We start from the raw sequence: 13,605 nt of genomic DNA on the forward strand, positions 1-13,605 counted from the left end.
GATAGCAGGCTGTTGTCTGCCCGGGGGGTTTCAAATTGACTGACTGGCACTTCATCCGGCATCTCACCGCACTCTACGGCCCAGAGCGCCTTGACGATGACCTTAACGCACATAGAATTCGGTTGAGGATGGCGTGTGGGTCATTGGAGACATCAATTGGCAAACATACCGAAGCACAAGCACGAACGACCATGTACGATAAATGCGACCTTTGGACCAAACAGGCAATATCTGCCCTTGATTATCTTCTGAAGGGGTTGTCCTTGTTAAATCTGCAACACCTTGATAGCGTTTTCCAGTCTAACATAAGTTCATGAGATGTCTATTCCGAGTTATTGTACATCATGGTAGTAATAGAGCAGAGTATCAGCGCCGTCCATGTCTTCTGAGCTCTCCTGCGACTCCCCGCCGTCTTCCGCAATGTCCCTGAACTCCGTAGACCTGGTCGAAAAACCCACAGTATTGTACATGTATGTGCATCTCCTTCATCTTCCCGTTTGACCATCCTCTCAAGCAGGCCAGCTCTGGTCCAACTCGTCATCTCCTCAAGCGCCATCAATCTCTGCCACGTCGACCCCCGTCTCCCCTCTCCGAAGACGTAGCTTGAAAGGCCGGACACGGCTCCCCCCTCCCGAGCCCGCCGAGCAGCCAATCCGTCAGCCCGACAACCTTGGCCCCAACCCCCCTCTCCCAGTCGCCGCCGCCCTGCACCGTCTCGATGGTGTGGCTGAGGATCCTGCCCTTCTGGTCAAACTGGAAGATGAAGAGGCCGGAAAAGTGCTGCTCCCTCTTCTCGCCCTTGCCGACCTCGAGCCCGCCCGGGCCGTCGCCCTCGCGCCCCGGCGCCGCGCACGTCGACCAGCGCACGACGAGCTGCTCGTCGCGGCCGCCGGGGCGCGGGGGCGCGGCGCCGGGGATGGGCTGGCGCGTCATGCGCGCCGTGTGCACCTCGAGGCGGACGTTGCCGATGACGGGGATGCGGTTCCAGGCGATGGGGGAGGTCCAGAGGGCGGCGGTGTAGGCCACGCGGCCCGAGACGACGGGGAGGTGCGGGTGCGTCGAGGGGAAGAGGTGGAGGGAGATGTTGGGGGCGAGGATGTCTTGGTCAAGGGGGTATTGGAGGAGGGTCGGGAGGCGGTCTTGGAGGATGCGGAGGGCTGTCGAGAGGGTCATGTTAGCGGTCTGCTGTCGGGGCTTCGTGGGCGGGCAACGCGGCGGCGAGCTGGTGGCTCGACGTTGTCGGAAAGATGGGAGGGGGAGGAGAAGGCGTACTGCGGCCGAGGTTCACTCGGTTCTCGTCTGGCGGTTTGCCTTGCGGATCTGGGGGGCCTTCGCCGGGGACGCCGTTTGATGGGTCAAAGTAGCGATTGGGCAGGCCGGTTTCGCGTCTCATATGTGGTGTGCTCGCGAGCTGGTGAAGCTGTGGCGTCGCAGGTGCCGAGCCTGGAGCTGAAGCTGAAGCTGTCGCGGGTGAGCGAGCAGTGCTAAGATCTGTGACGGCGCGGAGCTGCTGCTGCTGCGAGGGCGGCCGACACAGCCTGCAGCACCTGTGGGCTGTCGCTATTGCGAGGCGCGTGCTGGCCATGGCGGTTGGGTGGCGGTAGGCATCGACAGGAGAGTGTCTTGTGGGAAGTGCTGGTGTGTGGGTTGAACGGGAAGAGGGAAGCTCGAGAAGAATGATGTCAGAAAATTGTTTGCTGGGATGCACTATCGCGGGTGGGGCCGGATGCCGGCGCGAGACGGGCAAGAAATCGAACCATCGTGTCTCTCTGCTGGGAACGGGGCAATGTTGGCAACGCGCCCCTGTAGTGAATTTCAGTACTGGTATTCTCGTCTTACCTTCCGTAATAACCGGACGAATAAAACGGGCTGTTGACACCGTCTCCTCCTGTCTTGCGTGTCGACCATCGTCGCTCATCGTCAGGTCGTGTCACACTGCATACCACCAAGTTACCCGTCTCGTGTGCACCTCTTGACATGTAACTTCTTCTTTGATATTCATTTATGTACATCATTCCTTCGGATGCGGGAACTCGTCCTCCATCTGTAACCTCACACCGACATTCATACTAATCAGTTCTTGCACCAGTAGCTTCGCAGCATACGGCATCGTCATCTTGGTCACCTCCTTGGTGCTCCTGCACGTGTGGCAGTAGCCCTTGTAACCAAACAGGCCACACTGCTGGCAGATGTCAATCTCCGTGCCGTCCGAGCTGATCATAAGACGCTCCAGCAGCAACTGCGAGGCGCCGTAGGCGATCAGACAGTCACGCTCCATCTCGCCCAAACGCAGACCACCCTCGCGCGAACGACCTTCCGTCGGTTGTCTTGTGAGGATGGCACGAGGTCCCCGCGCGCGAGAGTGCATCTTGTCTTGGACCATGTGCTTGAGACGCTGGTAGTAGATGGGGCCGTTGAAAATGTAGGCCTCAAGCGGTTCACCCGTGATGCCAGACGTGAAGTAGTCTTTGCCCTCCCATGAGAAACCGTGGTCGACGAGAGCCTCACTCATCTGCTTGAGAGGATGCGAGCGGAAGGCGTCACCGAAACCGTAGTCCGGACGACCGTCCAAGACCGACGCCTTGCCTGTGAGGCACTCGAGCAGCTTTCCGACCGTCATTCGAGAGGGGAAACCGTGAGGGTTCATGATAATATCAGGAACCAGGCCCTTGTCAGAGAACGGCAGGTCCTCTTGCTCCACGATAATGCCAACAACACCCTTTTGTCCGTGACGTGACGAGAACTTGTCGCCCAACTCTGGCCTTCTCGTCTGTCTCGTCTGCACCTTGATGACCATGTTGTCCTTTTCGCTCTGAGAGATCATCACCTTGTCAATGTATGCCGGATCAGGGATGCGATATGATATTGACGAGTCGCGGAACTCGCTAGGGCCGCGGTCGTTACCGATACCAGTCGAGCCCGTGTCCAGAGGAGTCTCCTTCTTCACCATGGCCTCACCAGCCCTGACCTGGCCACCGACCATGGCCAAGCCATCAGGATCCAGAGCTGCGTGTTTGGCAATGCGCCTTCTAGGCTTGCCCTCCATCTCCTCGTACTGCGGGTCTCCGATGCGTTCTCGTTTACCGTTCGGGTACTTTTGCAGCTCAGCCGAGTACTTTCGGAACACCTGACAGCGTCCGAAGCCACGGTCGCACGAGGCCTTGTTGAGTACCAGGGCATCCTCGATATCGTAGCCAGAGTAGGACATGACAACGACTGTGGCGTTCTGTCCGGCTGGCAGCTTATCGTAGTGGATGAGCTGAATCGTCTTGGAGATGACCATCGGTCGTTGCGGGTATACGAGGGTGTAGAGCAATGTGTCGATGCGGTTGAATTGGTTGTAGGCAATTGCGCCAATAGCTTGCTTGCCCATTGCACACTGGTAGGTGTTACGGGGTGACTGGTTGTGGTGAGGGAAGGGAATGAGGCCTGCTACGGCCCCGAGAATTGTGAAGGGTTCGATTTCCATGTGCGTGGTGCTTTGGTTGACGTCGGTTTCGTAGAGAGCCACAAGCGTATCGTTCTCCTCGTTGACATCCAAATACTCGACGACACCATTCGTCAAGAAGTCATCAAAAGTGGCCTTGCCGAGCTGGAGAAGCTTCAGGTGCTCCGCCTTCAGCTTCGGCTTGCCGTTCTTGACAATAATGTAAGGCCGACAAATTCGTCCTTCGTCAGTGGCAATATGTACAGCATTGAAGTGGTTGTTAATGTGAACGCCGACAAAGGGCGAGATCCAGCCACGGCGACGCATCGTTCTGAAGCGGTTCGTGAACCTTTTCGGGAACTTGGTAAGCGCAAACGGTGTGCCGTTGATGTGGATGATATAAGATCCCTCGCGATGCATCTCACTTCCGGAGAAGTTCCTGATGGGTTCGACATTGTCGTCCACGGTAAAAACCCAACGCTTGACAGGTTCCTCCTCGGCGTTGGTGGTAATATGCGTCATGAGAGCCAGGTTCTTGACCAGACCGCAAGCCTCACCTTCGGGTGTATCCGAGGGACACAACATACCCCACTGTGAGGGCTGCAGCGCACGCGGTCCACTGACCTTTCGCGTCTTTTCAAACTGACTGCTGATGCGCGTCATCATACCCAGGGCACTGATATAGCTCAGACGACTCAGGACGTGAGTGACGCCGGCTCGGTTCATGTTGAATCGTTTCACGGTCCAGTTGCCCGTCTGGATCGCCCGGTTGATTCCCTGGCCAATGTTGTTGGCGTGGTTGCTGATCATGGTGACGGCGTCCATGGCCACGGCGCGGTTGTCTTTCTTCAGGACCTTGTCGATGCTGGCCTTGACGTCGCCGCAAAACTTTTTGAACAAATCCTCGAAAAGAAGAGAGAGCAGCTGTCCAGCAAGCTCGAGTCGCTTGTTTCCGACGAAATCCCTGTCATCCACGAGGCTCATGTTGGCTTGGGCCATGAGAACACGGCGCGTCATGAAAGCAACGTAGATGGCCTTGGGGTAGAAGTCGAGGCCCTCGACGGGTATGTGGGCAATAATAAGGTTGGATAACGCATCCATACCCTCCTCGATGTTGTTCTTCCGGGCCTGCGAGTTGGGTTGAAACCTGCCCCTGCCGCCCATCTTGACGCGCGATCCGATCCACTCCAGGGCCTGCTGCTGGGTATAGACACCCTGCTTTGTCGCCTCGTCAAAGTTGACGGTGAACTCATCCTGGTATCTTCCGTCATCACCAGCAACAAGCTGCATGATTTCGAGGTCAGACAGGCCACCCAGAGCTTTGAGAACGATGACAATGGGCGCGGGTTCCACGAGGACGTTGTGGACGAGGGAGATGCGATCTTTCTTCAGCGTGATATTGGTTTTGGTCTTGCGCTCGTGGGTAGAACTGGTCACAGAGGCGGTGATGATGTTGTTCTTTTCATCAGCCTCGACAATGACACGGTTCTTACTGAGCTGCTCCTGAATCAGGATGACCTTCTCCGTGCCGTTGATGATAAAATAGCCGCCAGGGTCGAGAGGACATTCGTTCATGAGAGCCATCTCCTTGTTCGAAGCACCGTTGAGACGGCACTTGGCTGACTTGAGCATGACGGGCAGCCGTCCAAGGGGCACATTTCTGCGGACAATCTTGGACTTGTCGCGGATGTAGGCGATGTCAACAAAGATGGGAGCGCCATAGGTCATGTCGCGCAGACGGCACTCCATGGGAGTCACCTCACTGTGTGCACGCGCATCGTTAAAGTCAAGTCGGCTTGGGCTCTCGACCCGAATGTCCGTGAACCTAGAATTGTTGTAAGTATATAAAAAGATTCACAGCCATGATTCTGGTTCATGGTCCACGTACTCGAGCCAGAAGGAGCTGTTCACATCACTTCGGATGGTGCGGTTCGCGCGCACAATGTCCTTGATCTCATGGTCGACGAAGAAGTTGTAGGAGTCAATGTGTTGCTTCACCAAGCCCTTGACTTTGAGAAAGGCGGGCAGCAGTTGAAATTTGTCTTCCTGGGTTGAGATGGGATCCGTGAGCTTCTTGCCGTTGTAGAAGGGCTCCAGCAGGGCCTCGAAGCCGTCGTCGAGGTACGGCATCTTGAGATCACCTGCGTCTCTGAAGTCTCATGATCAGTCCGTGTGTACTCGGGTATATGCCGACAACAAAGGCAGGCTGTTGCAAAGTGGTGGTCCAACCGAAGGCGACGAGGTGCAGAACGACTGGCATGAGAATTGACTCTGATGAGTCCAGGTGCAGTGCGTGCCGCGACAGTGCAAGAAAATCTTCCTCGGAGTTGACGGGTGGCGGCAGTTGCCCCGCGCTGCAGGAACGTTGTCTTGTGGCGGTCGGCGACGAGGGTGATGTTGCGATAAGGGCGATAAGAATGTACCCTTGCCGCCTTTGGTTGCGGACGTTTGGGTCAAAAGCTTGTCTGAATTGACCTCGCAGCTTCCCAATAGAGGCGACCACCAGGTCAAATATCTCTGATGCCAGGCAGGAGGAAACCATCGAAGAGTATCTTTTCGGGCAATGATGCATATTACATACAACTGGTTAATTTGATGATATACTACCAGATCTACCTACCTTGTACAACAACATCACCAAGATTAGCAAGCAAGCGTTTCATGTAGCCCGAGCTCTCCCAGCACTCTTTCAGATGAAGCATGAGGTTAACGCTGCCTCTTACTAGACCTCACGTATGGAGCATGGGTTTTTGTTTTCCGGGGAATGAATGTCAGATGGCGCGCTGGGAGCCGTCTAGCAAATACGCGGCGGCTCGTCAGAACGCATAGCCACTGTGATCAATACACGTTGGAAAATGCCCAAAATTTGGGCCATCACATTCAACGCCTTCATGGCCTTAGGGCTGAGGCATAAGCATGTTCAGCAATAGCACCATATCGGGTGGCGCATTGCTTGGCTCTTCAATGGCACATACTGACCGAGGAGCTTAGGGTACTGGTAGCTGAAGTACGCCAAAACTCGGATGACCTGTCAGCCATCGACAACACAAGTTTTGGGATATCGACATATTGGCCTACGTCCTCCCAAGAAAGCAAGGCAAGCATATCCCGGTCCGGGATGTAGAATGAATACTCATCTCGTGCTACGAGCGGGTGTACCTGAGAGCAACCTGCAGACGGCGAGTCAACGTACGCAACACGAGTCCGATTGGCGATGACAGGTAGGGGCATATCCTGTTTCACTGAAGAGTCAAGGAGATATCTTATTAGGTCAGTGATGGTATCTCCGTATTCCTGAAATGCGGTTAGTTCAATGTTGGTAATGGCTGGGGCAATTCTAGAGGTGGTTTATTTACGCCATCCCAGCTGGTCTCACGGCTTCATGTTGAACAAGCTCCCCGATCGCAGGAGTATCCGGACTCTACGGGTCAGGCGCTTCCGAACTTTTACACAATGTGACTCGGTCGTTCATGCTGTGGTACGCTGGATTTACGTCAAAAAGCCACAGATCTCATTGATGGCCATTATAGGCTGTCTCCGGGGAAGGCATCGTCGAGCAAGTTTGACCTGCCCGTGTTGCATTCGTCTTGCCATCCCATGAGCTTCACCTTATCTTGGTACCTGGCCTTGTATTTAGATGACCGACGACCTAAGCTATGAAGTTGTCAGTGGCGGCCGATCCGTTGTGGTCATGGGTATTTACCTCCCGTCAGTTGGTGAGTGGCAAGCCCTCTAGACGAAAACTAACAACCTAAGGTACCTTAGGTATGCATCAACGAAACCGTTCGCGATTGCTTCTTCCGATTGTAGAAGGACAATGCCAAGGTTCCTTTCCTAAGGTGCCTTAGGTAAAGGTAGGTGTGGAAAGAACCTTACCCCTTGGTACCTTCTTCGCATGGCCTCCTACCCGAGACCAGATGCAAAGTGGCACCTTCCGCGATAGGCCACTGTGACGTGACGTACCCTTAAGCACCCCGCGATGTTCTTCTGCAGCTTCGGCAGGAAACATTGCCTGCTTGGTAACCCATGTCAGACCAAATAATTGTGCCCTAAACACAAGAACTCTGCGCGACTTGAAAATTGCTCGCCTTCACCCCACCTCATGCGCAACATATGCATCTCACTACGGGCCTCGAAAGCGATGCTTGGACAACCCCTCTTCGCCCCTCTCTTGGCTTGTCGTTACACTCCCCCATCGCTCCCCGCAGGGGCTGCAGCAAGATGTGATGCAGGCGCAAGCGCAGGAGGCGCTGCATGCTGCGCTGGCAGGACCGCTATGGCGAGTTGCATCACCGTGTCCCGAGCCGTCCTCTGCCGCATTCTTCTTAGTCGAGACACCCGACCACGCAGGGCCATATCCAACATCGGAGCTGCAGGCCCAGCTTCGTGGATGGTTGCTGCAAAAGCCTGGGGACCATCGCCTCCCGCAGCCCAAGGCGTGACATACAGGATCTTCCCGGCGGCATGCTGCATCAATCAGTAATGATGGGCGGTTCCCTAATACGATAGCCTGAATGCTGCAATGTCGACTCGAGAAGCTCAACCGGCATCTGATTACGTATCCAGCCATCGTCGCTCCGAGTCCCCACCAGCACGAGCCTCACGACTTTCTAAGGATCGCTGGCGTCACACGGGGTTTGAGGTGGCGAGCAGCACGCATGCTGATCAGCGAGCCGATATTGCCTCGACTCAAATACATGGCATTGCTGGGACGGGTTGATGACGATCAGCCACCCACAAAATAGATGGACCCCTCATTCACCCACACCTGGCACGACGAAGTGGCGTTTGCCGTACACATACTGGTACGACGATTCCGCCTGCGTCCCTCGTCAGAACCCGGTGAACGAGAATTTGAAAGGCATGCAAATGAAAGCCTGCCTGCCGAATTGCTCCCTCCCCACTGCTAGCATCAGCCGGCGGCTGCGACAAGAGCCACACGATGCGGGCCCTAAAAGTCGGTGAAGCGCATTGAGCGATGGAGTGACTTTCCAGGGCTAGTACTGTAAGGCTAAGTATGTTGGCGTGGGATCCGACCTGCTAGTCAAACTTGCCCGCCGCTTTGACGGGTGGGCGTCTACAGATTTTTACCCCATTTGGTTCCTTTGTATGGCGGTGGACGGCATCTCGGTGTGGAGACGAGATGGGACGAAAAAGGGAGGCTGGCAAGGAGGGAGAGGCTGGAGCGGTTTCGAACCCCAGTCTGGGCTCGAGGCAGGTCTGCCATGACAGTTACGAGGACCAGAGAGAGGTGTGCCCGTGTCAGGCAACGATGAGAGAGCTGACTTGCAGCAACGTGCACTAGCACGTGTTCAAGTGCACTGGTCTCCTGCAATCTGGGGATTGAACGTCTCCAAGACGAGGCTGCTACGTGAAGGTGGCTGCCCAAAACCACCTAAGACGTACGAGATGGCACTGCAACAACCACGATTGACATTGAGCAACTCTTGCCTCGCTCAAGAACGGAAGAGCGAACAGATCCTCCACAGACAACAAATGCCGCCCGTTGCGCGATGCGAGAATGGTGGGACTCGGAAGCCAGGCCTGTCCTGGTTTTCGTCGCCGAGCGGGATATTGACCCCCCACTTTGATGGTCTCTTACTTCTCTTACGAGAGACGTTGGCAAGCCTCTAGGACTCAGGTAGGTCTCACGCAGCCCATGGCGGCTCATCATGTTCCAGCGAACATCTCATAACTTGTTTTTGCGATCCGCAGTCGACACAGTGTCGGCGCCCCTATTCAGAAGCTGACAGCGACGGGAAGTGTCACAATCGCACAAATGCACGAGTTTCGCGGCCCGACCAAGACGATGTCGAATGTGGGCCATAGAGCCACGCCGAGCCATACGTGGCTCATGCTACCTTTGGAGGGGTTGACGGACTGAGGGGTTGAGGGGCAGTTGACGAACTTTCCCCATCTCTTCGAAGCAATCGTATCCAATTAAGTCTCCTGTCAAATCGGCTGGCGAGGATGACCTCAAACCGAGCTGTGGCCAGGACGTTCCCGACCTTCAGCTCGACAGTCGTGGCAAACTCCTAGGGCTCCCGGGCTCGAAAATAAGCAAGATCCTCGGAGCCACCAATTTTAGACCTGCCTGATCCATCAATGGCTGGAGACTGTTCGCCATCAACGCTTGAACAGCCGCCGTGTCTCATGCGATCAACGTTGGCACGGACTATTGTATACTCTCCTCCCAAAAAGGAATTTGACAGGTGGAACGCGAACACAGCACGGACGTGGCTTAGATCTCTCATCGTGTGAGATTGGACCAAGCGGCTTCGATGCAAGATCTGTCGTCCGTCGGTGAAAGGCTGCTGCTCACCGTTCCCTTGCAACGAAGCAAGAAAGCGCCGACACAATGGTACTGGCACTGCCTGAGTGCTTTCCGACTGTGGCCACACACCGCCAAGGCTAGGTGGGTGGACCCGGCCTCCTGCGATGCTGCAGAACGGGGAGCGGGGACGAATCGCGGGCTTCGTTATGGTTGAAAAAAGGCAAGTAACGAACCCTATAAAGGAGCTGGTCTGCGGTGTAGCAATTCTGGGCCACAATCAAGGTGGTCTCCAGTGGCGGCTGGCCACTACGGTTGAGGCGTTCAATGCCACGAAGTCAAACGGCCAACTCATTTGTGGGAGTCATCAGTAACGGGACACCTTTTCTCCCGCTCTTGTTCAACTTTGGTCGTCCGAAGTCCTCACCGCTGACGGACACCTGGGAAGACCTTGGACTCACAGTCATGTGGCAGGAGGAAGGACGCAATGGCTGGCTACGCGGACCGACTTGCGAAAAAAAAGGGGTACCTCTCCCAAATCAGACAACAGGCGGAACAGGCTGTAGCTAAGCGCCCCCTGACAGTAAGTGGCATGGAGGGGAGTGCTAGGCCCGACCGTTCATGATGTGCTGCTCTAGTGTGCCGAGCCCTCCCTGGACAACCTTGACAACGCCTTGGTCAGACACACGCTGGTGGAGGGACCGAGGCGCTGCTGCTCCCTGTCCTGGTCCACTTGGTGACTCTGTTGCCTGTGTTGCTCAACTCAATGATGTGAGTTCTCAGAAGAAGACCATCATTCGTGCAAAGTTTACGATACAGGCCTGGGCAACACCGACAAGTCGGTTTTCACGATGAACGGTGACCGCGCGGTGTCTCACTGTCAAGGTTCGTAGCTTTACCATCCCACCAACCCCAGCCAGGATGTGTGACGTGGGCAGGCGGTACCTGACTTAGGGACACGCATGCCCACGCCCAAGGCAAGTCTTCCGCCGATTTGGCGCTACTGAGGGGTTGCTTGAGATACCCTACCAGGCGGCGTCGCCCGTCCCACCACACACCCTTCGGGCCATCTCACCAACCCACACACTCACCCGCCGGAGGAGGGTTCTGCGCTAGAAGCGATGAGGGACCAGGGGACCAACCGGTGGAGCAACGTTAGCGCAGGGGTCTCTTGGGCCATCGCTGGCTGTGCTTCTGGGCCTCGGGAGCCATCGACTGAGTGTGAACAATGGTAGGGAAGGGGAGATTGACCGGGGTACCCAGAGGAGACATGGAGGAGCGCGGGCATGGGCGGTTTATCAGTCTGCGGTCTGATGGACGCTAGAAAAGCCGCATCCTTGGGGGAGGGGGCTCCACGATCAAGCTCCCAGTCGTGGTCCTGGTGTCCTTCATGCAGTGCCTCCGTGGCCCTGAACGATACATTTTCTTTCCTCCCGCCCCCTCAAGCCTCAAGCCTCAAGCCTCAAGCCTCAAGCCTCAAGCCTCGAGTGTGCCCCCCTCTTCTGTTCTCCGCCTGAGCGAGGGAGCTAGCTGGTCATCAATCGGGCCTTGCCCTTTGACCTATCTGGAACTGTCGCGTCGCTCTCGTCTCCCCACGTCCTTTATTGCCCGGCCAGGGTCGTCAGCGTCTGTGCAGTGTGCTTGTTTCGTTCCTTTTCCTCTCTCTTCTTTGATTCGACCTGGACTTGTCCTCTTACATGGACAGTGCCGTGTGTATATCTCTGTCTACTCTTTACCTACCCAACCTCTTCGGCCTGTTCGCCTCTGGCTCTCCAGGGTGCGCGACGTGACGTGTGTGAGAAGAGCTGTCGCCTCTATCTTTTCTACCACCTCACTTGCCTCATACCTGAGGTTGCCGACCCAACTATCTCAAGCCGCGACAGCGAGCTTGTTCACTTTTGGTGACAGCAAAGATCATAACATATCAGAAGAGTGTATCAAGCACATTCAACAACGTGTCCATGGTACGTCTTTTTGTTTCTCATTATTTATCAGTCTTGGTTTGTGTCTTTCACCCTTACCCCTCTTCCCCCTTTTGCTGGTCTTCTGGGCTTCCCCAATCAGTGTTGGCCTTTGGCCACATGCGCGATGGGAACGAGCGAATCCCGCCCGTCAGAAGCATAGGGCTTCGTGCATCACCCCCTACCTTAGGGTTGACAGGCAGAAGCAGCCGAACGACACTTGGGTATGTTGAGCACACTCGAGCCTACAAGAATTGTTGCTATCACTCTCTCTTCCCGAGAGAGCGAGTCTGCCTTCTTGATTCTTGGTCCAGCTCAGCCTCTGCTCTGCCATTTGTGTCGCTCTTGGGCTTTCGGTTCTTGGGTTCCCGCGCTCGCGAATCGCCCATCATTACCCCCAACGGTCCAAGACCCAAGACCCCCCGCCTCCGACTCGCCATAGCGCGTGTGTGTGGCCCGTTACCCTGCTACCTGAGTTTACCATTTTTGACGGCTCTAGCCTGCCTTTGCCTTGCCTCTTTATCTTGAAGTGTCTCGCCTGTCTCTCCTCCTCTGCCACAACCCCCCCCCCCCCCCCCTCCACCACGTTTTGTCCTCTGCCTTTCGACCCTCCCACGCCAAATCTGGCACGCTTCCACTGCTGACCGCTGCCCTTCGTCGGCACCAGCAGCGCCGATAGACCAACATCTCGAACAATCCTCCACTCGAAATCCCTCTTCTCCCACCCAGCCCAATTGCGGGCGTGTACGAAAGATTGTTGTAGTAACGCAGAACGGAGGACGACACGAGAAGGAAACAGACAAGCCTCTACAGACAGAGAGCGAGAGAAAGAGAGAGTTCCAGGAAACATTGAGCGACGGCTTGAACGAGAAGAAAATGGACGACTTGCGCTTTCGATCTCAGCAGTCGCCTCGCAACGAGGCGACCATGAACAACCTTGTCTCACCTCCGCGGAACGGCAACACGCGCATGCCCAACCCAGTCCAGACTCACGATCTACGAACCACCCTGCCTCGTCGCTTCACCACCGATTCGGGGCGTGTACCAACACTGTCTTCTATTACCTCCCTACGCAGCCCCATGGCTGGGCCCGACCCGAGCCAATATGAAAACGTATGTACTTGCTTGAGAGCAGCGTGCTATCAAGGCCCTTGTCTGCCATTCTGCTTGGGGGTGGAATCTGACGGGCGTTCGGACCTGACGGGGATTTTTGGGCTGACATTGATCGCGTAGTCGTACAGCAACTCCCAGGTGCAATTGGTATGTCGCCTCACCAAGCGAGGGTACCATGTGCTCTGCTCGCCTAACCCAGCCCGACGGAGACGAATAGCCTGCTGACCGTAAATCCCAGCTGGAAAAGAAAAAGCGAGAATACGAACGCCTCCGTGACCAGAAGCGCCGCTTCGAGCTCGAGATGCAGAAGCTGGAACAGGTCCAGCGACGCGAGGAGATGGAGCTTCTCAAGATGCAGGACGATCTCCAGCGAGCTGGTCACCAATCCGAGCCGACGACGCCGCCTGAATACCATGACAGCTCCGGCTTCCCCTCCATGTTCTCCCGCCCCAACCGTACTCGACTTCGAGCTTGACGTCGCCACCAGGGCTCTTCAGCCGGCCGGCCGGTCGGGGTCGAACCTCGCGTCGCCGCAGTCGGGCATCATGCAGCAGTCCCGCACGCATGGCGTTCGACGAGCACCATCTTCCTTCGAGGTCGGTGCCTGCTTCGAGGAGGAACAGCGACGAAGATGAGAAAGAGGAATGCGGTCAGGCAAGACTCATCGAGCCGCCGCTCTTCGAATGCGTGAGTCTCCCCCATCCCCTCCTTTCCTAGCTCGCTTCGATTATGTGGACAAGCTGTGGGCGAGTATCTCGGCCGGTGATGAATAATTCTCGGGATTTTTCCCCCGACAACCGTACTCCTCGACAAGGATCACATTTCGTAGCGGC

At 56.0% G+C, this 13,605-nt stretch overlaps 3 protein-coding genes across 3 annotated transcripts; 1 reads left to right on the top strand and 2 right to left on the bottom strand.

Moving 5' to 3' along the window:
• Nucleotides 1–555: 555 nt before the first annotated feature.
• VDAG_06974 (uncharacterized protein) lies at nt 556–1,585 on the bottom strand (the record flags this gene model as incomplete). Its single annotated transcript, XM_009655879.1, has 2 exons — nt 556–1,157; nt 1,273–1,585. 2 exons carry the CDS (start codon nt 1,583–1,585, stop codon nt 556–558), a joined length of 915 nt encoding a protein of 304 aa, XP_009654174.1.
• A 426-nt stretch (nt 1,586–2,011) lies between these two features.
• On the bottom strand, nt 2,012–5,557 carry VDAG_06975 (DNA-directed RNA polymerase III subunit RPC2; the record flags this gene model as incomplete). Its single annotated transcript, XM_009655880.1, has 2 exons — nt 2,012–5,252; nt 5,316–5,557. 2 exons carry the CDS (start codon nt 5,555–5,557, stop codon nt 2,012–2,014), a joined length of 3,483 nt encoding a protein of 1,160 aa, XP_009654175.1.
• A 6,978-nt stretch (nt 5,558–12,535) lies between these two features.
• On the top strand, nt 12,536–13,407 carry VDAG_06976 (uncharacterized protein; the record flags this gene model as incomplete). The annotated part of the gene is made up of 4 exons (XM_009655881.1): nt 12,536–12,772; nt 12,893–12,919; nt 13,011–13,210; nt 13,260–13,407. 4 exons carry the CDS (start codon nt 12,536–12,538, stop codon nt 13,405–13,407), a joined length of 612 nt encoding a protein of 203 aa, XP_009654176.1.
• Between the last annotated feature and the right edge of the window lie 198 nt (nt 13,408–13,605).

This window comes from Verticillium dahliae, genomic scaffold, assembly GCF_000150675.1.
Source record: "Verticillium dahliae VdLs.17 supercont1.15 genomic scaffold, whole genome shotgun sequence".
In the NCBI taxonomy this organism is placed as follows: domain Eukaryota; kingdom Fungi; phylum Ascomycota; class Sordariomycetes; order Glomerellales; family Plectosphaerellaceae; genus Verticillium; species Verticillium dahliae.